Source organism: Seriola lalandi, unplaced genomic scaffold (assembly GCF_002814215.2).
Source record: "Seriola lalandi dorsalis isolate HSWRI2012SDOR001 ecotype SW California unplaced genomic scaffold, Sedor1 jcf7180002054832, whole genome shotgun sequence".
In the NCBI taxonomy this organism is placed as follows: domain Eukaryota; kingdom Metazoa; phylum Chordata; class Actinopteri; order Carangiformes; family Carangidae; genus Seriola; species Seriola lalandi.
Window position 1 is genome coordinate 1,507,627 of NW_019525385.1, and position 27,694 is coordinate 1,535,320.

General features: G+C 40.8%; 4 protein-coding genes across 4 annotated transcripts in view; 3 read left to right on the plus strand and 1 right to left on the minus strand.

Moving 5' to 3' along the window:
• Positions 1–1,088: 1,088 nt before the first annotated feature.
• Positions 1,089–5,349, plus strand: ppa1b (inorganic pyrophosphatase 1b). Its single transcript, XM_023426555.2, has 11 exons — positions 1,089–1,247; positions 2,317–2,381; positions 2,788–2,841; positions 3,148–3,267; positions 3,387–3,473; positions 3,618–3,744; positions 3,859–3,986; positions 4,408–4,493; positions 4,608–4,680; positions 4,808–4,847; positions 4,970–5,349. The coding sequence occupies exons 1-11, from the start codon at positions 1,094–1,096 to the stop codon at positions 4,999–5,001; spliced, it is 966 nt and encodes a 321-aa protein (XP_023282323.1). The 5' UTR covers positions 1,089–1,093; the 3' UTR covers positions 5,002–5,349.
• Positions 5,350–6,546: 1,197 nt separating this feature from the next.
• On the plus strand, positions 6,547–10,999 carry sar1ab (secretion associated, Ras related GTPase 1Ab). The gene is made up of 7 exons (XM_023426636.2): positions 6,547–6,640; positions 7,670–7,735; positions 8,517–8,636; positions 8,736–8,801; positions 8,893–8,996; positions 9,104–9,235; positions 9,652–10,999. The coding sequence occupies exons 2-7, from the start codon at positions 7,678–7,680 to the stop codon at positions 9,766–9,768; spliced, it is 597 nt and encodes a 198-aa protein (XP_023282404.1). The 5' UTR covers positions 6,547–6,640; positions 7,670–7,677; the 3' UTR covers positions 9,769–10,999.
• A 728-nt stretch (positions 11,000–11,727) lies between these two features.
• Positions 11,728–15,526, plus strand: tysnd1 (trypsin like peroxisomal matrix peptidase 1). Its single transcript, XM_023426573.2, has 4 exons — positions 11,728–13,038; positions 14,282–14,412; positions 14,568–14,753; positions 14,932–15,526. Exons 1-4 carry the CDS (start codon positions 11,960–11,962, stop codon positions 15,132–15,134), a joined length of 1,599 nt encoding a protein of 532 aa, XP_023282341.1. The 5' UTR covers positions 11,728–11,959; the 3' UTR covers positions 15,135–15,526.
• Positions 15,527–17,637: 2,111 nt separating this feature from the next.
• The window catches only part of spock2 (SPARC (osteonectin), cwcv and kazal like domains proteoglycan 2), a 28,635-nt gene continuing 18,578 nt past the window's right edge, over positions 17,638–27,694 (minus strand). The window contains exons 4-11 of the mRNA XM_023426647.2: positions 24,209–24,323; positions 23,755–23,860; positions 21,920–22,028; positions 21,579–21,713; positions 20,828–21,046; positions 20,249–20,311; positions 19,191–19,322; positions 17,638–18,649 (exon numbers count right to left, since the gene is read on the minus strand). Coding sequence (XP_023282415.1) covers positions 18,504–18,649; positions 19,191–19,322; positions 20,249–20,311; positions 20,828–21,046; positions 21,579–21,713; positions 21,920–22,028; positions 23,755–23,860; positions 24,209–24,323 — 1,025 coding nt within the window. The 3' untranslated portion in view covers positions 17,638–18,503. The remainder of the gene's footprint in view (positions 18,650–19,190; positions 19,323–20,248; positions 20,312–20,827; positions 21,047–21,578; positions 21,714–21,919; positions 22,029–23,754; positions 23,861–24,208; positions 24,324–27,694) is intronic.

Sequence of the window (27,694 nt, forward strand, 5' to 3'; positions counted from 1 at the left end):
ACTACCGTCAATGAGCATTGGTTAGCTGATTTCTCCTTAACTCAAAGTAAATGCACCTAAAACTTTCACAATTGGCCTCCTATTAAACCTAAATGTAGGTTCCTAAGCCTGAATATTCTTCACATGCTTAAAACTGTGTGCGTGGGTCTGACAAAATGGCTTGACACAAGTAAACAAACATTTCTGAAAAGTGTAACTGTGAGAGCCATTTGTATACGTGTGTGTGTGTGTGTTAGAGTAATGCACTGGTTGCCACAGTAGGTGGCGTATTGAATGGCAACACATGAAATGTATAAGCAGAAGAGGCAATTACTCCTCAGGTGTGCTGCTTACCGGGGAGAAGCACACAGTTGTTGACCGTCGCCGTTTAGAGCCCAATGTTTACGCCTTTTTGTTTATTTTCATGCAAGTTATTGGTACAACATATGTGAGTGAATATCAAAGGCTGTTTTGTTACACGGTAAATAAATACATCATAATCGTAAGCACAAGTCGGATGTTTTGATTTATCATATGGAGCCACCTCATGACGACGTGTCAACTACGCATCCCGGTAGCAGGCCCTCACTGTGGCTTAGGTTTATTTTGTAACCCAAGTCATTACAGTAACAATTAACAGAAAGGACAATCATTTGCTGCTTCGGTGCTGCGTTTTAGTGCTTCTTGTATTTTCTACACAGGTAAATGGACAACTTTCAGACTGATTATATTACAGTATTTAACCAGACCAGTGCTGGGAGAACTACGATAGATAGATAGATAGATAGATAGATAGATAGATAGATAGATAGATAGATAGATAGATAGATAGATAGATAGATAGATAGAATACAACAATATGAAATACAAGTAAAGGTTCAAATCAGCAAAATGTATTCACCTTAAAAGAATGTCTATTTAATACTTCAATAACGAGATTACCAGATTTTCACTTCAGTTCTGCTTTTATACAAAATGCACACTTTACTTTTTCACGTAGATTTTTATGACATCTTTTTTGTCTTAATTGTATCAAGCGAGAAATTCGATATTTCCGATAGTACCTGAAGGCATCACACATAAAGTGCGCAGGCGCTGTGCCCTTTCTGTCTCAATGCTACACACCACATCACCTAGCGCAGACGTTTCCTTCCGCCGCTATCCTCCATCCCAGTCCCAGACAGAAAACACGAGCCTGCAGGTAAACATGAGCTTCACAGTGGAACAGAGGGGATCCCTCAACGCCCTGAACTTCCGCCTGTTCTTCAGTAAGTAGAGCTCCAATACAAATAATGAAGTTCTGCCTTTGTTTGCTACTTTGAGGACTCCGCACAAACCCCACAGGCTAGCCAGCCAGCCAGCCAGCCAGCCAGCCAGCCAGCCAGCCAGCCAGCCAGCCAGCCAGCCAGCCAGCCGCAACCTCCCACGTGTCATTTATTCATTTATTGGCGCTGGGTTATTTACCAGATCAATAACAGAGTTGATTGGAAATTACAAGCAGATTTCCTCGTTGTCTAGACAATCGTAATGGCTCGGTTAGATCCATTTAACCAGTTGTGCCGGTTTAGCCGGGTCCGCCGGTCGCAAGTGACATGTCATGATTTCAAAAATAGAAAAGAAAGACGTCCACCTGCCTGAATTTGGCAAAAGGATGTTGGTTATTTCGAGAAATCTCCAAAGGTGCTTAACACGTCATCTGGCGTATAATCATAAAGGCTCGTATCTGGTTGGACAACGCCCTCTTTGATTATAACAAGTTAATAATCCCATTGATACTGAAAGGACAGGGCAGCGAGTTGATATTTGATTAACCGCATTTCAGTTTCATAATATCTAGTAGGTCTTTCATTAGTTTGACGTCCTTGTTCATAGTTTTGAAAGACAAGTCAAAAATAAGTTCACGTCTTAATCATGACGCCAAAACATACTCATTGCAATAATGGCATATTGCCAAAATAGGCCTGTGGGCCAAGGAGGTTGAGTATGGATACTAACTGTAAGCAGTGGCCTCTTTTCCTACCAGGATGTAATTTGTAATGAGTGTTAGTACTGTTTCTTATATCTTGATTCCAACTCTTGCTGTACAGACAAGAATGCATTAGCTGTGATAAGTGTGTTTTTTTGTGGTCAATATCAACAATAAACTTAAGGACACACCTTCAAGATAAAAGTGAATGTAAACCATAATGAAACCCTGTGTACTCTCTTGCCACCCCACGGGACGTGATGACATAATTTCCCTGGTGTGGGGCACTCAGTTGCTGACGTTAAGAAAGAAAGATATAAATAATCAGCTTCTATCTGCCTGCCATATTAATATATCTTACTGTTTTACAGAAAATGCAGAAGGAAAGTACATCTCACCATTCCATGACATACCGATATATGCTGATGAGAGTCAGGTAATGTACAGTCTGTCACCTTTCCACCAGTAAATTTTATAGATTTGTGTGTACGCTTTGAATATACCCACTGGTTAAACCCCACCTATGGTGCTGCCATGAATATGTAGTTTTGTAGCAAACTGAATGTAATGCTCTCCAGAACAGCAAGGTCATAGTCTATTTGTGAAGTCAGTGGCCTTTACTCTTTATTTTCTCAGTGCTGTGTCAATATCTCTTGTGACTGCAGGAATTTGTCTATTATCTTATTCTCTGAAACAATTCATTCTCTTTATGTAGAAGTTTCAACGATGGCAATGATTAAGTAAAAGCACATTTTGTAAGGATGATTTACTTTAAAGTTGTGTCATCTTCAGTTGTGTCATATACTATTTCATAATAACTGAAAGTTTCTTGTCTCTTCCAGAACATCTTTCACATGGTTGTTGAAGTACCAAGATGGACGAATGCAAAGATGGAGGTATGAATCAAAATTCATCTTCAGTCATCCACATTTGGATCAGATTTTAGCAGGTTTGGCTTTAGATTGGCCACAGTGCAGTTATCAGTGTGTTTTCACAGCTCATATAATGTCTTCAACCCACAGGGGAACATGTCGAGAGAGATCATTTCTAGCCTTCTCATTATTTAAATAATGTAGCTTTTACAAGTGAATTTAGTCATGTAAATAATTTCATTGCAACTGGGTTCAAATATGAAGTTCCTCGATTATACTCTTATACTTTTTGTGTCTTTTAAAAGTAACAGCGACCCCATTTATTTTCAGATCGCTACAAAAGACCTCTTAAACCCGATAAAGCAAGATGTGAAGAAGGGCAAGTTGCGCTATGTTGCCAATGTTTTCCCACATAAAGGCTACATATGGAACTACGGAGCCATTCCTCAGGTTAGTAAACATTCCTGATACTGATGTGTCCTATCCTGCGGCGTTTAAATTGTACAACAGCAAATGGTTGATAATTTACCTTCATTCAGCTGCCGTTTCCTTGTTTTGTAATGTTTCAGACATGGGAAGATCCAGCACACAAAGATGGAGACACCGACTGCTGTGGTGACAATGACCCCATCGATGTCTGTGAAATCGGCAGTAAGGTACAACACCGGCTGATGATGATGATTTCACAGCCTTACACAAATGTTGTTCATCTCTCACTGGGTTATTAAGTCACAGTGATCGTCCATGTCGTTGTTTGTTGTGTACATTAATTTCACGGAAAAAGGAATTGTCCTCTCCAGGTGTGTTCCCGTGGGGAGGTAATCAAAGTGAAGGTGCTCGGGATCCTGGCCATGATTGATGAGGGTGAGACTGATTGGAAGGTGATTGCAATCAACGTAGAAGATCCTGAAGCCAACGACTTAAACAGTAAGAGCCTCAATTTATTTAAGCCTCCCCCTTTTTTTCCTCTCTGCCTGAGTTTTTGAGCAGTCCTGCATCAGTCACACTGAACTCATTTTGTTCGTCCATGTCTTTTGTCAGACATCAGTGACGTCCAGCGCCTGAAACCAGGCTATCTGGAGGCCACAGTCGACTGGTTCAGGAGGTACAAAGTGCCAGATGGGAAACCAGAGAACCGGTTTGCTTTCAATGAGGAGTTCAAAGACAAGGTCTCCAGCTAACACACCTTATTTATTATTGTTTCATGGATTTAGATTCATCTTAATCACTTGTCTGCTTTGTCAGTCATCTTCTACCCTTTCTAATGGTTAACTAGGTCTACAAGTATGCGTTCAAGGAATTGCAGTTTTGTCGAACATGTGCAAAGCATTAAATAAGATATGATGGTGTCATTTTACAGTCACACAGGTCCTTGCAAGTCTCAGAAAACTTCACTTTTACTAGAATTAAATTGGTATTATAGATAGATAGATAGATAGATAGATAGATAGATAGATGCTTTATTTATCCCCAAGGGGAAATTCATGTGTCCAGTACCTCATTTATTTATGCACATTATATGTGCATGAATGCTATAGTTAACATTAAACCTTACTTTCAACTAAGCAATTCCTGTTTCTTGTGTTTCAGGACTTTGCGATTGAAGTAATCAAGGCCACTCACAACTTCTGGAAAGCCCTCATTTCCCAAAAGGCCAAAGCTGGTGAACTGAACTGGTACACACTGCATTTCTCTTACTTTCTCTTAAAATACAGTGCTTATAGAACAAATATGCACTGAAACACTGTGTATATATATGTGGCATGACTGTATCTTATCACGCAATACAGCAAAAACACGTGTGTCTCGGCCAGCGACAGCCCTTTCTGCTGCTCAGCAGATGAGGCTAAAGCTGTTGTTGAAGTAAGTGACCTTTCATTTTTTCCCTTTTTGTAACATAACAGCATCTGAAATTTCAACACCATGCCTCATTCCTTCTTGAACATTATTTCATAACTTGATGTTTCACTCTTTTTTTTTTTTTTTTTAGGCGTGTCCTTGTGGAAAAGATGAAGATATCCCCTCATCAGGTAGAATTTCTATATATATTTCTATATATTTGAATTTCTATATTTATTTCCAGATCATTAAACGTGGCGGTCATTTCTTATGTTGTGATACTGACTGTTATGGGGTTTTTTTCCATTTACAGTAGATAAATGGTTCTACTATGAGAAGAAGTAATCTGGGAGCTGTTTGGATTGGAGCAGAGGGAAAGGCTCATCTCTCAGGAATACATGAAGATGGTCTTATATTAGGAACCAATGGGATGGCAGGATGGGGACATGGATGATTGGGTCTGGGTCAGCTGTTTTCCTGTAGATGGAGAGATAGTGGTTAGATTCAATAGAGAAAGTCCAAAAAAAATCTCTCATGTCTTGACCAATGGATTTTCACTTGCTTATGAAAAAATCTCTTTGGAGATGTGCTACCATGAACAAAGTAACAGGTACTGTGACTCATAGATACTTGCATCCTGTGTGAGACTCTGAACTGCTTTAATAAAGCTTCTCTGGTTAAATTATCAACAAAGTGTGATTATTCTTCCCCCAGCAACTGGAAAATAAAATAATTGCACAGCACTTGTTAGTCATGGATTTGACTCTAAATTAGGAGAAGAGAAGTTTAGTTTCCCTGTCCAGGCTGTGAGTCACAAGTTTAATGAGCGGAGCAGTTAATAAGAGGTATGAGAAACAAGCTGAGATTTTTTATTCTAGGCTTTGAACTGACTTCTCATAGTTACAATACTGCGACCTAGTGGCCAGTGTTCTACATTACCTTTCTATTTGCAATTTAACATGTTCACATAAATGCCCAGTGTTTTCACATGACTGCTGTTAGGTCATTCCTTTGTTTTGACTGTTTTCCATAAATGCGGACTATCGAGAGTGTGTGGCTTCTTTTACTTTCCTATTCATAACAATATAGGTAAACAGTAAAAATGGGGAGGACAATCAAAGTTTTTATAGAGACAAAGAAAAAAGAGCAATAGAGGGGGAAAAAAGGGAAAAAGTTTAATGGTAATTAAATTTTAGATTTTTAGTGAGCTCTAACATTTAATTCTGTTTTATGCAACTTCAAAGCAAAAGTAATGAGTTATCCATACAGGATAAACAGTGAACAGTTTCATTTATGGTTGAATTAAATATATACTGTGTTGCCTTAAAAAAAAAAAATGATTTCATTCATTCTTCATTATCAATAGGTCTGACAATAATTTTCTTTGATAATCAATTAATCAGTTTAAAAAAGGTCATTAAGAATTCCCAGTATTATTACTTGAAGCCCAAGGTGACAAATTTTAATGTCAAGAAGCCAAAAATGTTGGGTTTAGTGTTTAGAAAATTAACAAATAGTCACATTTAAGCTAATAAAGATGATTTAGAAAAAAAAATCTTTAGCTCTAGTGTAGCTTATTTGTGAGTTTGTGGGTGCCTAGTGCTAGAAATAAACGTATAGTGTGGGATAATAGGGGCGAGAAGAAAATTCAAAAGTCTAAAGGTTTTTCTCTTGAGCCAATAATTTCCCCTCATGACTTGAACGTTATTATTTTTATATATATATATATATAAATATATCATTGTATATTTATTTTTTAAAATATAAATTACATATAAAACTACATATATAAAACAGATCAGAGCGAGGTTACATTCATTTTTAATAAAAACATTACTGGCATGTGCCCCGGCTCCTCCCGCGTTATTAGCCAGAGTGACGTGGTTTCCGGTTAACTGTCAAAGTTGCAGGCTACATGTCAGTCGACGGGACAAGCTTGGACCAAAAACCAACGGACGGCGGTTCACAACTTCAGCAGAACAAGGTAATACAACAAATTCTGTATTAAGTTTCCACTTTCCACTTTGGTGTTCCTGTCTTGTTTTCTGCTTGTGGACCTCCCCCGACATTATAAAGTTACAGGTGTAGTTGTCACTGTGGACCGCTCTGCGCATGTTGTTTACTAAATTGGTCATGGTTTGCTCTGTGACAGCTGATGTCGTTACCACCAGATACATGTGATACAAGCCGAGGTGTGGCAGTAATCATGAAATCACAGGAATAGTCGTTTCTGAGGAGCTCGGTCATGAGTTCAGCGGCCTGGCGAGTTTTCTGGTCTTATTCATGTGTATTTGTTTTGGAGTACTGGTTTGAGATTTGCATGGAAACTTGCTGCTACTTACTACATGACTACAGACATTTTTGAGGGCACACCGAGCACACAGTGTCTGTTGTGTCATAGCATTTAACTCATACACTAAATATGAATTAAATGCCATACTTTATACATGGAGTTTGGTGTTAACAAATGACCCAGGTGAAACAAATGTATGATAAAGTACTCAGCAACTGGTTAATTTCCCGAAGCCTTAGTCACCGAAGGCCTCACTATTCACTGTAACAAGCACATCAAGTTCCACAGAGAGTGACAGGCGTGTGTGTGTGTGTTTGTGTGTGTGTGTCTGTGTTTAAGAGAGAGAGAGAGAGGGAAGCAGGGGGTGACTGCCCAGATCAAGTGTCCTTGCCACAACCTGTCATAAAAATAGTCAGACGATAGATCAGTGTGACTCAGTGAGGCAGCTGGCAGAACGAACTAGCATCAAAAAAATCATCTAAAGCCTGTTTGTTGCTTAGTCTGCCCTCCTTTCTTTCATGCTTTAAAGCTTGTGTGATTACACAGAGCTTACACATACCAGCAGAGTAATCCCGGGTCAGGAATAATGATCAACAATGGGCTTCAGTGCTAGATGCTGTATTGCAACCATGTCCTTTTGCAATGGTATATAAATTCTATACTTTCTTTGCCAGTATGTGCTGAGTTGTTATCTGGAACTTTACGTTTTCTGTATTTCAGGCAGAGACATGTCTTTTATATTTGACTGGATCTACAGGAGCTTCAGCAGCGTCTTACAACTATTAGGTAATGTACATAATTATCAACAGCACTGTACAACCTTAACCACCACAACTTTTTAAAAATCCGACATAAATTTCAATTTGGCATACAGTCCGTCCTAACAACGGTGTGCTATTTGACATTATCCTTCCCAACTCCACCCCAGCTTTGGAACAAAACTGCCTAAAATGACATACCCAAATTAAGATGGATGTGACTCACAAACCACACTGGTTTTATGCATAAATAACTTGTTGCCAGAGAGGAAACCCCTGAAGTTTGTTACATACATGTACAAACACTATATGTGTTACAGAAACACAGGTGGAGGCCTTTGAATCTGTAAAAATGTAAATTTATGGTCTGCCACAAACAAGTGCAGGCAAAAGGACACTATAGGGCTACAGACAAACTACTGATCAATACCTGACTGAACATGTATGCGTTTTTTTTTTTTTTACAAATAAGTCTAGGCATCTCCAGAAAGGACACCTGGAGGCTCTACATGGACAAAAGCCAAATGTTGTGTATTTCCGTTTACATATTGGTCTATTTCACCAATTCCAGCCCAAATAATCACAACTGTGCAGATTTTCTATTTGAATTTGGTATTATACTATATACCAATCAATGTGTATACTGTGTAATAATGCAGATTTATTATAAGTTCACTGACATTCCTGAATATGAAAAAATATAAATTGGTGTTGGTGATGACTGTAGGGTAGACAGAGAAGGAATACAAGTTTACAGTCAGTTTATATTAAATTCTCATCATTTCATTTTCTTGTCTTTTTCTCATCAGGGTTGTACAAGAAGACTGGCAAGCTGGTGTTCCTTGGACTAGACAATGCTGGGAAAACAACACTCCTGCACATGCTCAGAGATGACAGACTAGGACAGCATGTGCCAACACTACATCCAAGTACATCCTGCCATTTGACATGTTGTCGGTTCAGCAATCAGCCTTGTGTGTTTCTTGCTTCATTACTTATCTAAAACAGTGCTTCCCTTTTGTCCTCAGCATCCGAGGAGCTGACCATAGCTGGAATGACCTTTACGACGTTTGACCTCGGAGGTCATACGCAAGGTAGCACTGAGGCAAATGTTTTTTCGAGGCACTGGCAGCTACTGTACAACTTGTGTGTTACATAAATCCTGAAACTGTGTTGCTCTCACAGCACGAAGGATCTGGAAGAACTACCTCCCAGCCATAAACGGTATAGTCTACATGGTGGACTGTGCTGATCATGAGCGACTGGTGGAGGCTAAGATTGAACTGGATGTAAGTGTATTGATTTTACTTAGATATCGACACACATCAGACTTTTTCGAAGCTTTCACTGATAGGAATGATCTGTTTGCCGAACATATCGGACCTCTTGTGTGTAGGCCCTGTTAACAGATGAAACCATCTCCAACGTACCTGTTCTCATCCTGGGGAATAAGATAGACCGCCCGGAGGCCATCAGTGAGGATGCACTGAGGGGAATGTTTGGTCTTCATGGGAATACAACTGGAAAGGTACTGCACACACGACGTCATTGAAAGCTGAAGTCTGTAATTTTTTTTATTCTGTGCACTGCTATAGTTCGAGACAGTCTCCTTTCTAAGGATAATAAATAGTACATTTTTGTCCGTGTTGCCTTGTTGTTCAAGGATATTTTCACTGCATAATAGCAACAGTGAGCTTCACAAATCTCACAAAGCCAGACCTACCTACTTTTCAACACAGGGTGTAAATAGTGAGCCATTAGATAGACAGACCACAGCTCTACAGATGTCACACTATGCTCCGCCCTCTGTTGTACAACACGCAGAGAGTTACAGGTTTAAGATAATAATCGCACACATTCAAGGTCCATGGGAAAGGATGATTAAATGTTTGGGTTGTGAATTAAAGTCGGGACTTTAACATTTGTGGTTGTGTTTCTTTTCAGGGCAAAGTGTCACTGAAGGAGCTGAATTTGAGGCCAATGGAGGTTTTCATGTGTAGCGTGCTGAAGAGACAAGGATATGGAGACGGTTTCCGCTGGCTCTCTCAGTATATTGACTGATTCACGTTCTTTTAGTAACCGTAACCAGATTTACCATGCTGTCTGTGTACACAGAAACATGTTCCACACAAAGCTACCTGCCATAGCGAGATAGATTATACTGTATTTAGGACTTTGACTGTGCCAGTAGGAAATGTGTTTCAGGTAGATGTTTTGTGTTAATATATCCTGTGTCTTCTTCATGCGCTCAAAGAAATCTCAATGTCATATCAATCATACCACAGTGAGTCAGACATAAGTTATTAATCAACAGACTGTATTATTCAGATTGAGTTTGGAGGATTAATCTTCATGTTGTGGTTTCTACCTTCACTTAAAGCCTGAAGGAAATTCTGTCTGCCATATAGAACATGTCATCGCTGTGAACCAGTTTCTGACCCGGGTTTATTTTTAGGTGTTGGTGTTGACTTACAGTGAAGGTCATTTGGGTTAACATTCTGTGCTTGGAATTACTCTTCCTTGACTGAGGATGAACAAAACTCTGTTGGCACAGATAAGACATTATATCTGTATATTTATACAATTTCTTTCAAATGAGTGGGAAATTTGAAGTTCCATCAATTTTTTTCCAAGAACAAAACAGTTTTTTCTAGAAAGTGCTGCAGTGATTTAGTGCCATATTTTTTTAATGGGAAAAGCATTAACACAGTAGAGTGCTACCTCCAAGGATACTGACATTTTTTCTGATTGCATGTTTTTTTTTTTTTTTTTTTTAATCAATGAAGGGTTTACCACTACAGGCCAATTACATGAATGTGACCACAAGTGCATTAACTTACATTTTGCTGTGAGGAGTTTTATTTAATACCACAGAACAGTGTTAAATAATTGCAGTACATGTTAACTGCATCAGCACAGCCAGGTGATGTAACAAGCTCGTACTTGTCCAGACTGAGGATGCTAAACTACCTGTTTTCATGATGGTTACTTGCTGTGAAATGACTTGAGTACTTTGTGATTAGTCGCTGCTCACAGTGCAGTGATATTATGAGAGTACTTGAGTGGTGCTTAAAAAAATGGCATGCAAATATATGCATGAAATTACCCGTTAGTGCAATATTATACATTATTTTGTATATAAACTGTTATTTATATTTTGCATTAAGATTGGCTTGCCTTGTTACATCAAGCATTGAGCTCTGAAGTAATATACCTGTTACAAAAAGTAGGTCATATTGTTATTAAACGTGTGCAGTTTGAGCATAATAAATATTTTTGACAAACCTTTAAATCTTTCTTGTCTGACTCATTTTCATTTTATTTTTCAATGGGAAAAGGTTTAATACAAGCAATTACACACATTATTAGTTCTAGACTTAGCCACAGATAAAACAAGTATGAACCTGTAAAGTGATGTTCATAAATAATTACAAAGGTTTGTAGTTGTAAATCAATCTCTGTAAATTTATAAAAATAAATCTGCATGACAAATTTGAAGTTTGTGCATGAAAGCTGTGCTTTGTAGAGGAACAAATGATAGTGGTGAGGTTACACAAAGATGCCGTGATCCGTGTAGAAATACAGAGCAGAAATCTGGAGTAAAACTTAGCACTCACAGTTTCCACAATGTATGTGACAGTGACGTTACAAGGATGGATTTTGACCAGATTTTGACCCTGTTTTACATATGAATTTGATTGGACAATGACATCCACTCACAAAGTCCAATAAGAGGGCAGGTGAGTCAGATCCTGAAAAGTGTAGTCATGGATATATTGTACTGACATAACAAGTGTACGTTAAGGTAAAAAATGAACACTGACATTTAATTGTCACAAGGAATATCACAAGGAATCTGTGGAAACTACAGTCCTATTGGACGCGCTGTGAAGGAAAACAAACAACGATAGTCCCACCTCCTCGTTTCCCATTGGCTCGGAGAGGTTCGTATGTTTACTCTGACCAATCATACTAATCGGTACGTGTCGTTTCTTTTCGTGGACCAATGAGACACAACCAGGAAGCTAGAAACAACATTTAAGTTCCTAAAAACGCTGATTAAACGAGGAATACTGTAGTTTAAAGTCGTCGGTATTAGTTTACTGCATCTGCCCAGTGTGGAAGTTTGTTTTCTTGTTTCACCGCCGCTCTTTAGCTGTTTGAAATGTAATGCTTTTCAATAGTTTATCCGTGTCTTCAATTCACTAAACCGTTATCGACATATGGCTAAACTGAATGTGCATTGCTAAGCATGGAGGTAAGGGAGGTAGAGAGGTGCTGCTGTGTAGTCAAGGTGTCAGAGGCTTTTTCAACAAAGAAACCCGTGAGCTGCAGCGGAGTCATCGTTCACCCTCAAACTGGAACAGTGATATGTACCGGCCTTCCGTTTTCACGTTTTATTACCGATAATGAGCCCTTCTCCTCGGACCGTGAGTTCCTGCCACCGCGCAGCTTCAGTGAAAAACTTAAAATCCGCGTCAGCTTTTCTACTCAGCGAGATCTGGACAGAAGCCGGCCTGCACGGGGAGAAGCATTCACACCCTCCAGAGCCAAATCAACACGGCAGCGGGAAGCTGCAGCCCAGTTGCTGATGCTGGTGAACTGCCTGGAGTTCAAAGAGGCTTTCAAGGCAGTTTTCCAGGAGGCTGACCAGTGGCGTTTCCATGGTGATGAAGAGGATGAGGAGCTATTGAGAGATGCCCAATTCCTCAGCTGGTTCGCTGTGCTCAAGACACGTGTGGTGGAAAGCAGCACAGATTCAGGGAGCATCCCGTGGCAGAGGAGCTCATCTCTTCGGAAGGGCTGCCCAGTTGTTGCATGTGGTTCACCTTTCGGCTCCCTTTGCTTAGACCTCTTCATCAGCACCCTCAGCAAAGGTATCATCAGTAACCTTGCCGGAGAGGACAACGCTGTCATCCTCACAGATGCCCGCTGTCTGCCAGGCACAGAGGGTGGAGGGTTGTTTGTGGTGGAAGGGGCAGACAGTGTGCGTCTTACTGGGCTCATCGTGTCTCCATTTGGTTGGAAGGCGAACGAGTGGATAGGCCTCACTCTAGTCTGCTCAGTCCACCTGATCTTCAGGAATGTCATCCGCTGCATGAGCGCTCAAGATCCACTCCGGGATGTTTGGCTACATCCGGTAGAGGCAGGCCTCCACATGTCCTCCACAGCCCATGAGTCAAAAGCTGTTAAATACCCCACTGTGTGCTTTGTGGACAGTGGGCTGTTCTGGGGCTCAGGGGTTGTTATCGCCTCTCAGCTCATTTTAACCTGCCGGCATGTTGTCAACGGGAAGTCTACAGTCACTCTGAAGTTCCATCACAGGGACAGGTGACAACATGACACATGGTTTTCATGTCCATGTCCATCCTTTTCTGACCAGGAACGGATTTGATTTGAAAGGAAGGGATAATGAAAATGAAAATCGAAAACCATGTTAAAACATATTTAATAGATAATTTCCACAACAAACACTGACTGTTCCTAGCAGGAGAAGCACAGGTGGAACTAATATTAATAAAGGGTCTGTTCTATTGTCAGTGTCCCAGTAAATCATGCGGGTAAGCTATTGTGGACTGCACCAGGGGCCTAGCACTGGAACACCTGAATGAATTCAGCTATGACTAATATTAATGTATTCTTCCTGCTATGACTTGAAAAAATTATTGAGATATTTTCTGTAAACCTCAAAACTCAAACCTCATTTGGTTGCTTTAGCCACTAAAAATGGGCTACACACCCATGATTCACCTCCACAGGTGTTTTCACTCATTTTGCCTCTTCTCCAGACTCTGTGTACATACACATCTCCCTCAGTCTTAAGATTTTGTGCAATTAGGACCAAGAGCTGCCACACCTGAAAATTTAAGGGGTCTGTAAAACTTGTGGTTTTACATATTGACCATTTTTATTAGTACATGGACTTAGGTGACCTCACGTTAATTAAAAGCAATATCCTCCAACTTCAACCTGAACAGAGGTTTAAAGAATAATTGAAAACATCTGTTTGGGTTCAGGGCCTTTTAGCATGCTATAATATTTCTGATCATAGTGTTAAGTAGGAGGTTCAGAAAGGTTCACTATCACTATGGGCATTAGGTCAGGATGCAGGATGAAAGATAGAAGGCCATGAAACATCCATCCAATCCAACAAAGGTATTTTCAAATAATTATAACATGAAAGGGAAGATGCACATAGGCCAAAGGTTCTGAAAGGACAATAAAGAGTAAATTCAACACAACAAAATCAAAATAGTCTCATTATGTGATTAAAGAAATAAGGATAAGGAAGGTTCTCTGAGACTAACAGACAAATTATAGGACCTAAAGAGTAACTGCCATCCCCATGTGAAGGTCTAAAAGAGTGAAAGAGTGGAGTGAAGCCCTTAAATAAGCTTCTAATGCACAGGTGATCTCTATCAGGTAAATGAGGGGCGAAGGGTGAAAAAAAGAGCCAATCAGTGATAAGGAAAGGAAGTGAGGCAGGTGAAGAAAGGAATTGATAAATGAAAGAAAATAGGGATCTTTACTAGACATAGTGTGTACTGATTTAAAACAAATTTCTATTTTACAGAGTCCATAATTTTGTGGGTGGTGTGCTGTTTTCCACTGAAGCGTCTTCTCCCTATGACCTGGCTTTGGTGCAGCTGAGAGGTTCTGTCCCAGAGGCTGCAGTCCCTCAGATCGCTCAGAGTTTCAATCCAGGTTTGATTGCATTTGCTTAGTGGAAACAGTATAACTTTTTTTCTTTTTTCTTTTGAATAACACCTTCATATTCAGTGCCAGAAGAAATCTCTGTTTCTTTACACCAATTAAACGGTTATGAGATTGACTGTTCAACTTGGTTTCTGTTCCTACAGGTGAATCTGTAGTTGTGGTGGGATATGGTGGTTTGGGTCGGAGCTGTGGTCCGTCCCTGACCAGTGGTGTCCTCTCCAAAGCCATTAGTTTGAATTACCAGCCCATCATGCTTCAGACCACTTGTGCAGTACAAGCTGGGGCCAGCGGGGGTGCTGTGGTGCGGGCATGCTCAGGAGAGTTGCTTGGTAAGAAACCCTGCAACTACAAAATCACATACTCTTTTTGATCAGTGGGGGGCATATGATGACCACAGAAAACTAACAATGCGCCATATGTGAGGAGGGAAAAAGCAGCTACATACTCCAGATTGCTCTTTCTGCACTGCTGTATCTGCGGTTTTAACAATTATTTCCTGTTTTGCAGGTATCGTGTCCAGCAACACAAGGGACTTGGCTGCCAAAGTGACCTATCCACACCTCAACTTCAGCATCCCAGTGACTGTTTTCCAGAGATTGTTGCAGCGCTTTCACCAGACAAAGGACGTTAATGTATTCAAGATATTGAACACCACAGAAAAAGAAGTCAGAAGGGTGTGGAGACTACAAGGTGCTCAAAGCAAACTATAACTGAGGACCCTTGCAACAATGTGTTAGAGAAAACAGTTGGATGATTACATTGAAATGAATTAGTCAAAATATCTTTCACATAATAATATTAAGATTATGCTTATCTTTTTTAAACAAAACTGATATTTTTAATTATGTAATTTAATGTTTTATACTTCGATTAATTACAATCACAGGCAGAGCTGATGGAGTAAATGTAAGTAAAACAAGAATCATGTATTCCATTTGTTGATACTCTCACCCAGAATCATACAATAAATAATGTGAAATATATTTAAAAAAAAACAAAAAAAAAACACTTTATATTAACAGCCAAATTAAAGTTACTTTAATACATGTAGTGATTGTTTAGTTGTAATAAAATGAATAAAGTTTATTCTGGTGATATTCAGTACCTGTGTATATTTCTGTACACAACTGTTACAAATTACCCACATTATGGCAACTATAATACCAAAGGAGCAGCATCAAATGAAACGATGGCAGATTGAACACATCTGAGCCTTAGTTATTTCACAGTTACAGCAGCAAAAAAGGACGGTGCGCTTCCTGGAAGCATGTGTTAGGATTTACACCTGGTTCTCATACATATGGCTTGTTTTTACCAAGCAGGAGGAATATTCAATATAATAAGCTGACAGGCTGCTGAAAATGATTGGTCCCTTTGGGTAGCCAGAGGACTGGCTGTCGGTATCAGGTATTCAGACATCTGTTTGCAGGCATACCCACTCCCAGAAAACACATTTAAGGTTTCACCCACTGGGACATTGCTGTTACTGATTTCCATTATCACAGAAATGTGAAACTGAGAAATGACATTTCAGAGGATTGGTTACTGTCAGTTTTTACAATGCTAAGACAAGCTTTCATGGCCTGAGCACCAGAGGACGTGCATACACTGTAACATACTGTAAGGTTTCTATTTCACAGTTCCCAGACTGAATAGTTGACAGTGGAGAGGCTTGAGCAATGTCCCGAGGAGGATGAGGAGAGAGTTTTCTATAGGCATTGTGCTTTTAGTGCTGATATGCAGACCTGGGTCTGTATCTCATTTCTGCTGGTTTCCCATAGCTATAAGCTACACACCACAGCAGAATGAGGTGAGGCAAGAGAAGTGAGCCAACAATAAGGTCTGCTCCTCTGAGAAAAAGTCACAGAGATTTATGTCTTTGAAATTGTACCTCATGAGAATTAAAACAGCCTTAGAAGACAGGCTGCTAAAATGTGTATTATAACATGTTATTTATTACATGTTTTCAGAAAATTAATTTAAAAACGGAACTGAAGTTATTTAATCTGAGAAGTTTTCTTACACTGACGTCCGGAAATTATGTGGATTAGTTTGTAACCAAATTATAATCACCTAAATATCCACCATATCACCCAACTGCCTAATTTCATTAACAAGAAGAAGTGCATGATATTTAAAAATTAGTGTTTTGAGAAAATACAGATATAAAGAAACATAAGTACATTTTACTTGTATTGACAAAACTCTGACCTACTTTGTGCATCATGAATCACAGAAATTGCTTGAGGAAAATATTTGCCCAGGGGCAGTGGTGCAGTGATGATAAAGATCTGATAATTAAAGTCCAGCCAATATACTGCTAGGCTGATATTATCTGACAATTTTAGCTTATCACAGACATATTGGTAATGGCGTATACATGTTGGTTAATATGTAACAAGAAATAATGAGGGAGGTCACCAACAGTGCCTTTATTTACCAGAGAGCACTGGCAAAACCACAAATGCCAATCCTATGGTGGCACAAGAGGAAATGTCAGAGGATCACTAAAGTCAGCAGGTCTGTACAAATTTCATAGTAAGATATCAATACTTGTGGTATTTCAGTGTGAACCAAAGTGACTGACATATACATTAGAGCCATGACGCTAACATGGCTAACATTTTTGATAAATATCACTTACATTTTTTTTATTAAAGAAAGATATTTTGTCATTACGGACATTACTTTCTTCCACAGAATTGTTATCACTTCGATCGTCCTTTAACTTTTCAGATATAGCGCCAGCATCAGGTTAAAATATCTCCTTGTCTAATAAATTATGACCAAACACCTAAAAGTAGGAATGACATTACTTTTAATCTCAGATGAATTTGTGTTAAGTGCATGGGCATGTTAGCAGGCTGACATTAGGATTTAACTCAAACCACTGCTGAGCCTAGACACAGCCTCACAGTCACTAACATGGCTGTTCACTCTTAGTCTTGTTTAAACTCAAACACATTATCAGTCTCAAAAACCCAATACCAGCTGAGCTTTAGTGGGTGTGCTTCGAATGTGGAGACCTTCATTTTTCTTTTAACGATTTGGTGCAGCCCACTAAGAACGGTTAGTGCTTCCTGAAAAAAAAAAAAATAGCTATATGGTATATACATGTACTTGCCCATTCTGTACACAACCCCACTGCTTGAGGATCACATTGCTGCCAACACTTGACAAGGAAGAAAGAGTGAAGGAGAGCACAGACGCAGATGTATGGTGGCCTGCTGGGCCACATAGACCAGTTTATTTAATCTATTTTTTTTTATTAAACACAATATTTGAGCCACATTATGATACGATGTACACTTGTCAACTAAGCAGTACATTCTGCTAGTCTTTCAAGGCATTGATAACGGGACTAATAGGTGACAATCTCTCTTCTGATACACACATTATATACAAGCTAAAGAGTGATGCGTGAGAAACTTTTTTTTTTTTTTTTTTTTTTAAATATGTCATGAATGAGACAGAGCACTACTGTCACATATGAGCCAAAGCGTATGACATGTAAACAGTAAAGTCGACGGGTGCTTTTCAGTATTCTAATGTGGCTTCTTCTCTTTATCGCCCGTTTCCTGCCTGAAACCAAAACTGGTAATCTAAATTGTGTTAATCTGCATAAAGAAAAGATGAAAGAGGCCAATTTAGACGACTGAAATGCACCAAATCTATCTCCATTTTTTTATGCAAGCACATGAGAAGCACCTGCAGCTCCATTATGCATCAGCTTAAAACTGCTCAAAGATAGTTCAAAGGACATACAACATAAGAGAACAAAGATTCACAAATATGAGGGACAAAATTCTTGACTCCAGACCCATAATTTCTGAATAGTGATATTTTCCGTTCCCTTGCCCATTTTAAGAACATTCTGTAACATTAAATACTCCCATAGCATATGCATCTTCCCTCTCCCAACCCGCGCAACCCTCTCCCTCGCTTTTTCACAAGCCAGTGTTGTTCTGAGTGTGAGAGCTTCACCATGTCCATCTCTTAGCAGGATCTGTGTGTGTGTGTGTCTGTGTTTGGAACCATCAAGATGCTCCCGTAGAGAGGTTGGACTAACCGTTGGCCCTTTACCAGATATATCCCCCATCATCCACCTCTCCCACCTCTCCCTCTTCCTCCTCAGCCTCCTCTGCAGTCTCCTCGGCTTCTTTCTCTTCCTCGTCCTCCCATCCGACCCCGCTGCCAAAATCACCTGAATACACCATTTCATCATCTGTAGAAAAATGTAGAGCAAGGGTGGGGGGCACATAGAGATTGAATTATCCAATGTGGTCATCTTGTATATTGCAATAAATTCTGTTCAGCGTATCTTCCTCTCAACTTTGATGGAGTCCCTTATATACCAAAGAGAAATACTGAAATCAATTTAAAAAACAGGACTGCAGTAGCAAAAAGGGGGCATGTGTTTGACTTTGTCTGGATTTTAATAGCTATTTCTAAACCTTGCCAGGGGACCCATTCTTATCAGGCGCAGGTTCAGTCCAACCAGTCCTCATTTATCTTGAAAGACTTTTCTCACAGCGACAAGCAGCGCTTTAGAATGCAAATGACTCTGGACACATGAATGTGGCACTGGTCCCTGCGTGAGTGATGTTGCAGTGGGCCTCAGTCCTTTAACATAAAGGAAGCCTTGTGCGAAAGGCATGTGGGGGTGAAGTGGGCTGATCCACAGCAGAGTTTTCTTCTCTTTCTACATTCAGCTTTCAGGTTCAAATTCTATTAAAATATCGACAGCTGACACCTATTGGACTTACCGCAGTCTGGCTTGCCACGAATCCTAGATCCAGCTACTTCTCCTCCGTTCTGGTCAACACACCAGCACTCTCCCCTGTCACACTGCTGCTTCCTGTAGTAGCCGTCTTCATCGCAGCTGGGGATGAATCGACCTGACACGCACACATAGAAACAAACAAGAGTCAGGTGTGGTAAAGTGACCTGATCCCACAGTACAGTATAATCTCTCCAAACCCCATGAAGGCAAAAGCAGATAAACACATCCTGCATCACGCCTCATCACACATGGCACCCAGCCCAAGTGAGAATGTAATGCATGCAGCATACGTGGCAGCCAATTCCATATTCCATGAATACAAATATGTTCACGGAGCAAGATGGGGGTGAATAAGTATTAAGTCAGCATATTGCAGCATATTGGGGCGGTGTGGAGGGTGGCTGGCTAATCATCATGGAATAAGGGAGGACACAAGATTGGAAAGTTTTCATTTTTTGAGCGGTAACATGAATATGAAATGTTTGTCACATAAGGGTGGAGAAAGCCAGGAAAAGGGCACTGAGGCAAAATGTAACCTTCGCTTAAGGAGAGTAAGCTGTCATACTCTTCAGAGATGGATGTATCTGTTATGACGTTAAATATTTCAGAGGCTATTTTCATAATATTGTAAAAGAAGGGAAAGAGGTCTAACACAAATGAGAACTGTCTGTCCGGTCTTTCAAGGGAACATCTGAGCGTCGGGCTGGCAGGCTGCCCCCTGCTCACTGCTCTGTGTCCTTGGAGAGTCCTGACTCAGAGCCCAGTCAGCCAGCCAAAATCTGCAGTGTGGACATGCGTACACACACACACACACACACACACAAATCCACACACACTCGCATATTCAACCGCATACACATAGATGTAAGAGACACTGATGGCTGCTTTCCTTTGCCGTCTGTCAGTATAACGTTCTAATCCACGAGACTGATCAGGGACTAATCCCCGCCTCCTGCTTGTCATCTGCTCGATGAAGCCCCTCGACCAAGAAAGACAGATCCAATTGGGTTGAAACGCTTTCATCAGAAGTCAGATACCTACCAAATTTTCTCTTGCCACCGTCTAGTACTTGAATCCTCTCGAGTTCAGCCAGGCAGGGGGGCTCTAAAAAACAACAGAAAATTATTTTTAGGTGAAAAAAAAAAAAAAAGGAATAAAGCACACCCCTAAGCAAAATTAGACATGGAACAGAGATATAGACTACCTAAAATGTGACCACAACAATCAGCAGTGAATTCTCTTGTAATCAATGTTTCCTAATGACCTCTTGCAATTTTAAAATCAATTCCTTCCCAAAGAAAGAACCGTATCAGCTTGAGACCTAGTGGTAGTTTCTGCTTGGCTGACAGGCACCATCTACGAGAGCTGTGGGAGAACCAGGCCGCCAAAAAGCAGCAGGAATGTTTGTAGTGACCGTTTCACCCATAAGGGGAACAGGAGGGTGAGCAGGAAGACAAATAATGACGGACCAGCACATGACACAGAGGAGGATTCATCTGAGGACAGTTGTGCGCCTTGAAGTTTGAATGCATGTGCCAAGGGGAATATGTCAGCACACAGGCACATGACAGTGTGTATGCACAACCTATCACGACGCACATCCTCCCCCAGAATACTCACTCTCTCTCCAGAAGCAGAGGCACCACTCGGCAGTGGAGACTTTGCCGTCCCTGTAGGAGTCACAGGAGTTGAAGAAAGGCCTGATGCAGACCTCGTACTTGTCCAGGTTGATGGCAGCCAGCTCAGCCTGGTCCAGGTACAGATCACTATTGGTGTCCAGCTTGGAAAACATCCAGCCAATGGAGTCCTTACAGCTAGCTACCAGGCTCCTGTCCAGCACTGCAAACACAAAGACAGACAAACAAACAATCATTTTTTTTTTTTTTTTTTTTTTTAAATCAGGGGACAGCTGCACAAATGGAGAATGAAACAATGCCAGTGTGCTCAGAAATATCTCCTGCTTCCAATGCACAGGTTTCAACCAAAAAAATGGTCTCTTGTCAGGCACTAACTTGTGGCCGACTAGATCCTGAGGCTTATTTGCTGTTGCTGCCCTTGTACCTATTTTAAAACTTATGATACCCAGGGAGATCTATCCAGAGAGGAACAGGAGAAAACATGAAAGTGGAAGCAGCACCAGCAGAACCATAATGCTGAATTTGTGAGGATTTTACTCTCCCTGTTGGAGTTCTTTTTTGATTTCCAATTGTAGCATCAACTGTTATGTTAGCAGTAGCACCTGAGCAGCAACAACCATCGTCTTCACTGAGATATGAGACCTGTTCAGACATTTCTATAGTATGATATCTGTAATTTAACTACTGTAACTTACCCTGAATATGATCAGGATTCATTAAGTTGTAGCTCTAACCTGATGTGCTGCTTGCTGCAGTGGTTCTGGCCCCGGGCTTGCTGTTGTTGTTCTGCTTGGCATTGCTCTGCAGCAGCTGGAACCAGTCCCTCAGGCGCTCCCCAAGATCAGCCAGATCCTGTCCGGTACAGCTCTCTGCGGAGGCCAGAGGGAGAGGAAGAATATATTTGTTGCACCCATTCATGTTGTTATGATGATTGTTGTACTTATTGTGTGTGAGACACAGAGATAAGGAGTAAAAAAAAAAAAGAGATATGGGAAGCACTGTGCTGCAGTGAATTCTTATTAAATATATTTGGCTTGATTACTTCTTGCAGTGGTTGTTGTGTGTTTGATCTTACCATGTTTACTCTCCTTGGGTGTAGGGGCTGCAGTTGGACAAGGACACAGACCTGAACACTTCAGGGTAAGCTCTTTCCCTGTGAGACACGCCTGCTGCTCCAGCTTACACTGCAATGCAATCACACGCACATGCATTAACATACACGCCGGCGACATTGACAAGGGGACACAGAGGTGAAGTAAAATGAGTTATTGCTGCACCACCAATCAAATATTCATGAGATAACCGACTGTACGGCTTAATTCAAATCTAAGACTTGCTCCTGAATGCACTTTTCCAACCTCTGCGTGCACACAAGGTCAGGAATAGTGATCCAAAAGACAAAGCATAAATCAATAAACACATCGGATTCAGTCAGCACGAGCCAGCAACTGGTCCTCCTGAGGCCATATATCAAGAGTCTTTGTCTCAGTTTTTCCCCCGAAAGTCTCGTCACACCGCTCGGCTCTGAATGTGCAAGGCGTATGTCACTATTTACCCCACAATGCATAATACATTATGCTAACACATACACAACACAAAGTTTAAGATGCGAATAAATTCACCAGCACGTGGCAGCTGCACATATTGTTACACATATGTATTAACTCTGACTCGTATCTTTTTGTAAAACCTACGTTGGTAATAGGTGTCAAGGCTATTTTAGTCATTTTTATCAGCACCACATATGTTATTACAAAGAAATCTGTGCAGAACACGTCTGAGATCACTTCTTTACTGAGGGGGATGTTGTATAGTTCCACTGCCAATGATTCTCACCCTCCAAGCACACCCAGCTATTATTTCTACCTTAATTTCTTTTCTTTTGTGAGAAAATGCACATGTTCATTACACTGATTAAACCCCAGAAAAGATATTTAAACTTAAACCGGCACTAATTGTTTTTCATTTGGAGTTCCTGGCCACCTGGAGAATATAGGTCAAATATTCACTCTCCTCTTAGCTCTGTTTTGCTCTCCATCAACTCCTGAGGGAAATAGCTGGTTGTTTAGCTACCAAATGCTCCACCAGCTAGTTGTTAACTCTGTCTGTCTGTTGTTTGGTGATGGGCAGGTGGTGTAGAGTGGGTTTAGAGATTCCCTGTCTGGAAACAGACGGAGCAGACAGTGTGTGTGTGACAGTGAATCAAAACAGAACTAAAAGACCTGAAAGACATTAAAATGCTTCTTAGAGCTGAGGTGAACTATAGAGCTGAGTGAATCAAAAATATCATGCAGATAGTTTGATGCAATTATTTTTTATAATTATGTTTTTTTTTTTTTACTATTTTGGGATGGGAGGTTTGATTTAGTGTCTCCAAATATATTGTTCCAAAGAAAACATAGTGACGTGTGACCATCACTTCTAGTGCTGTAGCCTTTATTATTTAAAGAAACAGAGATATGAGGTGGGTATGTTTGTAAGAAGGGGTGATATGACTGAAAGCAATATTGCAATTTTAATAATGTTATCAATATACACTCAGTTGACAGTTTATTAGACACAGCTAGATAAAATGAATGCAGTCTAATACAACAGTCCTGCAATAGGGAGGTGTTTTAGGAGGTGTGGAGGTGTTGATTCAATTTATTGGTCATTTTGGAGGCTGCAGCTTTTAGTGCTGTTGGTTTGTTGACATTAATATAAATGGGTAGGACATAATATAATATAACACCTCTCAGTATGATTCAACATAATAAAAACAGCACCACAAACTACAGCCTCTAAAATGACCATAAAGCTGAATTTTGAAAAAAATGTATCATTGAGACATGAAACCACTGAAAGTGGTACATAAAACTATAATACTGAATTAAATCCCAGGCCTATGGGTACATATTTGTTTCAGGGTACCTTTGAGGCGTAGTTGTGTCCGTCTGATCCACACACAGGTCCAGTGGAGGAGATGGGACAGGGCTGACAGTTTCCATCAGGAGACCTGAGAGCAGGCTGCTTCAGCCTGCAGCAGGACAGAGGACACACAAACACTTCAGCCTCACTAATTCCAGCTGAGACAGCAACTGCTGTGCTAACTCAGAGTACAGACGCACAGCACCAACCTGAACACGAAGCAAACAGCCCTCATCCATGTTGTCTGAATGTATTAGCTTATCATTAAACAGCAGGCAGTCGTATTGCACTGGTGTACAAACAAGCTTTGTTATTACCGCTGTGGCCGACAGGGACACACATCCCAGACCAGCACAAGCCACGGACTGTAAACTTGGCTGCGTTGACCTCATGTTACTGTGCATGAAGGGGATTTGTTGGTATGTGTTTTAGGAGTTAGAGGGGGCTACACACTCACCTGTGCTCAAGTTTCTTGCGGTTGACGCACACAGCTCTCTGGTAGCCCTGGGCAATACACACCTTGTGCCGGCTGCACTTAACCTTTTGACAGGGATCCTTAGTGGTATCTACATCTGGGGAAAAAATAAGAAAATGAGATTCATTCAGCTCTTCACTTTTTAGCCTTTTCTCTGTCTTTCTCTGCCCATCACCCTTCTTTTCGCTCCCAGACTCAAATCCCAAATCTCTGCCCTCTATTTGCTCAGAATAACCTGAGAGTCTGTCTATAATTAGAGCGGTGCAGAACTGTTGGCCTTGCACTTAACCAGTGCGCATCTTGAGGCATTCTGCGCTTTATTGAGGGTAGAAAGAAAAATCTTATTTCTGAACATAAAAATCAATAGACTTTCTCACAGAATGAAGCAGATTAGTTTGTTTCTAATGCAGTTGCATGTTTTTGAGTTTTGAGTTTGTTTAAAATCATCTTTGGGTTAATGAGGAGCTTGTCCCAAGATCATCTTATTCCATTCAATAAAAAAGTTGATTTGTGCTGGAGGAAAGTGCTTTTGTGACACCTCACATGCAGATTTACTTATCTAAAATTTGATTTTAATAATACACTTTAAGTGACTTGATAAGACAAATACTTTTTTGCAATGTAGGCTAAAGCCTACATGGCTAGCTCACCCTACCCCATCCATCACACTCTGTGCTAGCAGCTAATGCTAGACCGTGTGTCAGCACCTCGAACACACTCATATGTCACAGCTGTCTGTTCCTAGCAGGCCTCCTGGAGACCGATCTGGATGCCACACTCTATTCTCTTCAGCTCCCCCGGCCTTTATTCACCTACACTATCCATCAGTACAGTATACCTGAATATGGCTTATCCACAGACTACTACTGCAGGTTTCATCTATATGACAGAGGTGCTCTTACTGTATCCTGTTTTATGGCACTATTATCATTTAGCATGGAGGCTTAGGTTCTCCTCTCTTGTCCTCTCCAGTGGCTGAATACATTAATGCTGCCTACATCATGGGATTATCAAAGCGAACCGACAGATATCTGATTTGAGAAGCAAATCCAAAAACAATACACCCCCCTGTCATGGCTGAGCTGGTTGTATAACTGACTGACTGACTGCTCTGCTGCCGGAGAGAAACAGTGAAGCTCTGAGGCATTAATGCCCACATGCAGACTCCTCATCCATTTAGACTGTCAACAGTGGAGCCTTATTCTCTGGTCGCCTCGTATCCCAGTTGGCACTGATTGTGTATCTCAGTGTACAGTATCACACACATCTCGTAGCGTTTCTCTCTGCCCGTCTCTGCCTTTCTTGCTCCTGCTCTTTTTCAACTGTGTCCTCTTTGTCACCGCCTCTCTTTCTTTCTTGCAGGTTCGATGTTTCACTCCCTGTGTACTTCACACCAGTGCATCAGCAGAATTAGGGTGCAGTAGCATGTTCAATCCTTAGGACACCTTCTGACAGAACAAGGAGATTGAGGTAGTAACGGGGATACAGCACAGTATGTATCTATTTTGAGATCCTTTCGATGAAGATTTAACCAACACTTGCATCAAAGAAATCAAAAGAAGCAGAATACAAACACAGAGTAGATAATCCTGCCTTCTAATAGCAAAACATTTGTAAATAAATCTTGTCGGTAGTGAGTGGCTACAATGCTGGCACAGCGTTGTGTTGTGAGCACAGAAACATAAGGTGGCTGCCTGAGCCTCATGTTAATTTAACAGGCTTCCACAGATTAAAGCAGTGCCTGAGATGATGACGTTTCCATAGCAACAGACTCTCCGTGGTCCGGGAATCATTTCTGGGTTGACTGTGATTTGCAGCTCAATCTGGTGTTTCTGAGAAGTCTCTCCCTCTCTGTTTCTGAAACCCCTGTTGTGCAATCATGTCTATCAATCTACCCTTCTTCCTTCTTTTTACTTTCCTTTGTCTTCTCCTGGTCTCACATAGCTCCACTCTGTATGCTTATCCTTGCTCTGCCTGCATGTTGACTATTTCCCTCATCCCATTCTCTCTTTCTCTATTCAACCCTCGATTCACTCACCTACTTCCATTTTTACTTTTCGAAAGTCTCTCCTTTGGTATTAAACTAATGCCCGCAGCAGTAAACCTCTCCTAATTAGGCTCCCTGTGCTTTGGTCTAATCCAATCCAGATTTGCATGAGGTTTATCCCTGCAGATTGGGGATAACGGAAGCAGAGCTCAGGCCACATCCTCATCATCAACCCTCTTATCTTCTATTTACACACTCAGACTCTAATATCATCAGCACTATCTTATCTTCTAGGTAGCAGTGAAGCCAGTCATGTCTCTGTAATCTGGAAATGTGAGTCCATGATTGAATCTTCACAGCCACAAAAAAAAAAAAAAAAAAAGACCAGCAAGTCAAGAAAAGGAGAGTAAAGGTCTAAACTTAAACCTGCATAAATTGATTCTTTGGCTACTTATGGGCAGTGCAACAAGCTGAAAACGCAACACTGGTATATTATCACCTCTTATGGTGAAAATTTGTTAATTAACACATCCAGCATACACAGTGCAAAAAATTTAGCATCCATTTGGAGTCATGTCTCTGGCCACCTAGTGAATCATAAATCTAATATTCACTCAGTTTTTTTGTCTCCATCAACTCCTGAGAAAAATATCTGGCTCTTTAGTTGCTAAATGCACTGCTATGTTTACCTGCTAGCTGCTAACTTTTTTCTGCACGCAATTTGATGCTGAGCAGGTTACAGTAGTATACAGTGGGTTGACCAAAAAGTCACAGTAGCTGCCTATTGTTTGTGGAAACAAGGATGATGACAGTTGTGGGCTTCAAAGCCAAAACAAGGTTAAAGATGCTAAGCTCTGTAAAGCTGAGAGGAAATGTGGAGTTAGGTGATAGCTGTCCGTGTTTGTGTCACCATGAGTGAAACCTTTCAAAACATTACACACAACAACTGGTTTCACTGTTAAAGGAATGATTCCATATATTGGGAAATTCGCTGTGAGTTAGATGAGTAAATCAATACAGCTAAACATGAAGCTAGAACCAGCAGGCGACTTGGCAACTTGTCACTTTTACATTTATGTCTTTGCACTGAAGTTGGAGTAACACGCTGACCCCTTCACAGCCTCATATGTGGAGTTTTAAATTTGATAGACACAGCCCCAGGTGGCTAGATGAGGGAGAGCGGGAAGGGGTGACACTGGAAGAATTTGCAGTGTATGAAGGTGAGTAAGGGCAGCAGTAGTCCCTGGAGGATAAAAGTGGCTGTTTTTGGAGGTTGAGAGTTGTGTACAGACACAAGATGTGTACAGTGTGAAGGAAGAACTGGGCAGACTCCCTGGTGGGGGAAGAGTCTGCTTTATTGGATTATTGTTGAGTAAAAAACGCGTAATAAATTCGGAGATGTCTTACAGAGGGTTGGATTCTTCCACAAAATAAAAGAGCTGCTCCATCGTCTTGAGGTTCTATTGAGGCGGGGGGGGGGG

What these genes read in the sequence shown, in the direction of transcription:
- ppa1b (XM_023426555.2), top strand. Translation starts at nt 1,094, where the DNA reads ATGCTACACACCACATCACCTAGCGCAGACGTTTCCTTCCGCCGCTAT. An exon ending in AAAGCTGGTGAACTGAACTG is followed by an intron (nt 4,494 to 4,607) that starts GTACACACTGCA and finishes CACGCAATACAG; the next exon opens with CAAAAACACGTGTGTCTCGG. An exon ending in TGAAGATATCCCCTCATCAG is followed by an intron (nt 4,848 to 4,969) that starts GTAGAATTTCTA and finishes TTCCATTTACAG; the next exon opens with TAGATAAATGGTTCTACTAT.
- tysnd1 (XM_023426573.2), top strand. Translation starts at nt 11,960, where the DNA reads ATGGAGGTAAGGGAGGTAGAGAGGTGCTGCTGTGTAGTCAAGGTGTCA. An exon ending in AAGTTCCATCACAGGGACAG is followed by an intron (nt 13,039 to 14,281) that starts GTGACAACATGA and finishes TCTATTTTACAG; the next exon opens with AGTCCATAATTTTGTGGGTG. An exon ending in ATGCTCAGGAGAGTTGCTTG is followed by an intron (nt 14,754 to 14,931) that starts GTAAGAAACCCT and finishes CCTGTTTTGCAG; the next exon opens with GTATCGTGTCCAGCAACACA.
- sar1ab (XM_023426636.2), top strand. Translation starts at nt 7,678, where the DNA reads ATGTCTTTTATATTTGACTGGATCTACAGGAGCTTCAGCAGCGTCTTA. An exon ending in CCTCGGAGGTCATACGCAAG is followed by an intron (nt 8,802 to 8,892) that starts GTAGCACTGAGG and finishes TTGCTCTCACAG; the next exon opens with CACGAAGGATCTGGAAGAAC. An exon ending in AGGCTAAGATTGAACTGGAT is followed by an intron (nt 8,997 to 9,103) that starts GTAAGTGTATTG and finishes TCTTGTGTGTAG; the next exon opens with GCCCTGTTAACAGATGAAAC.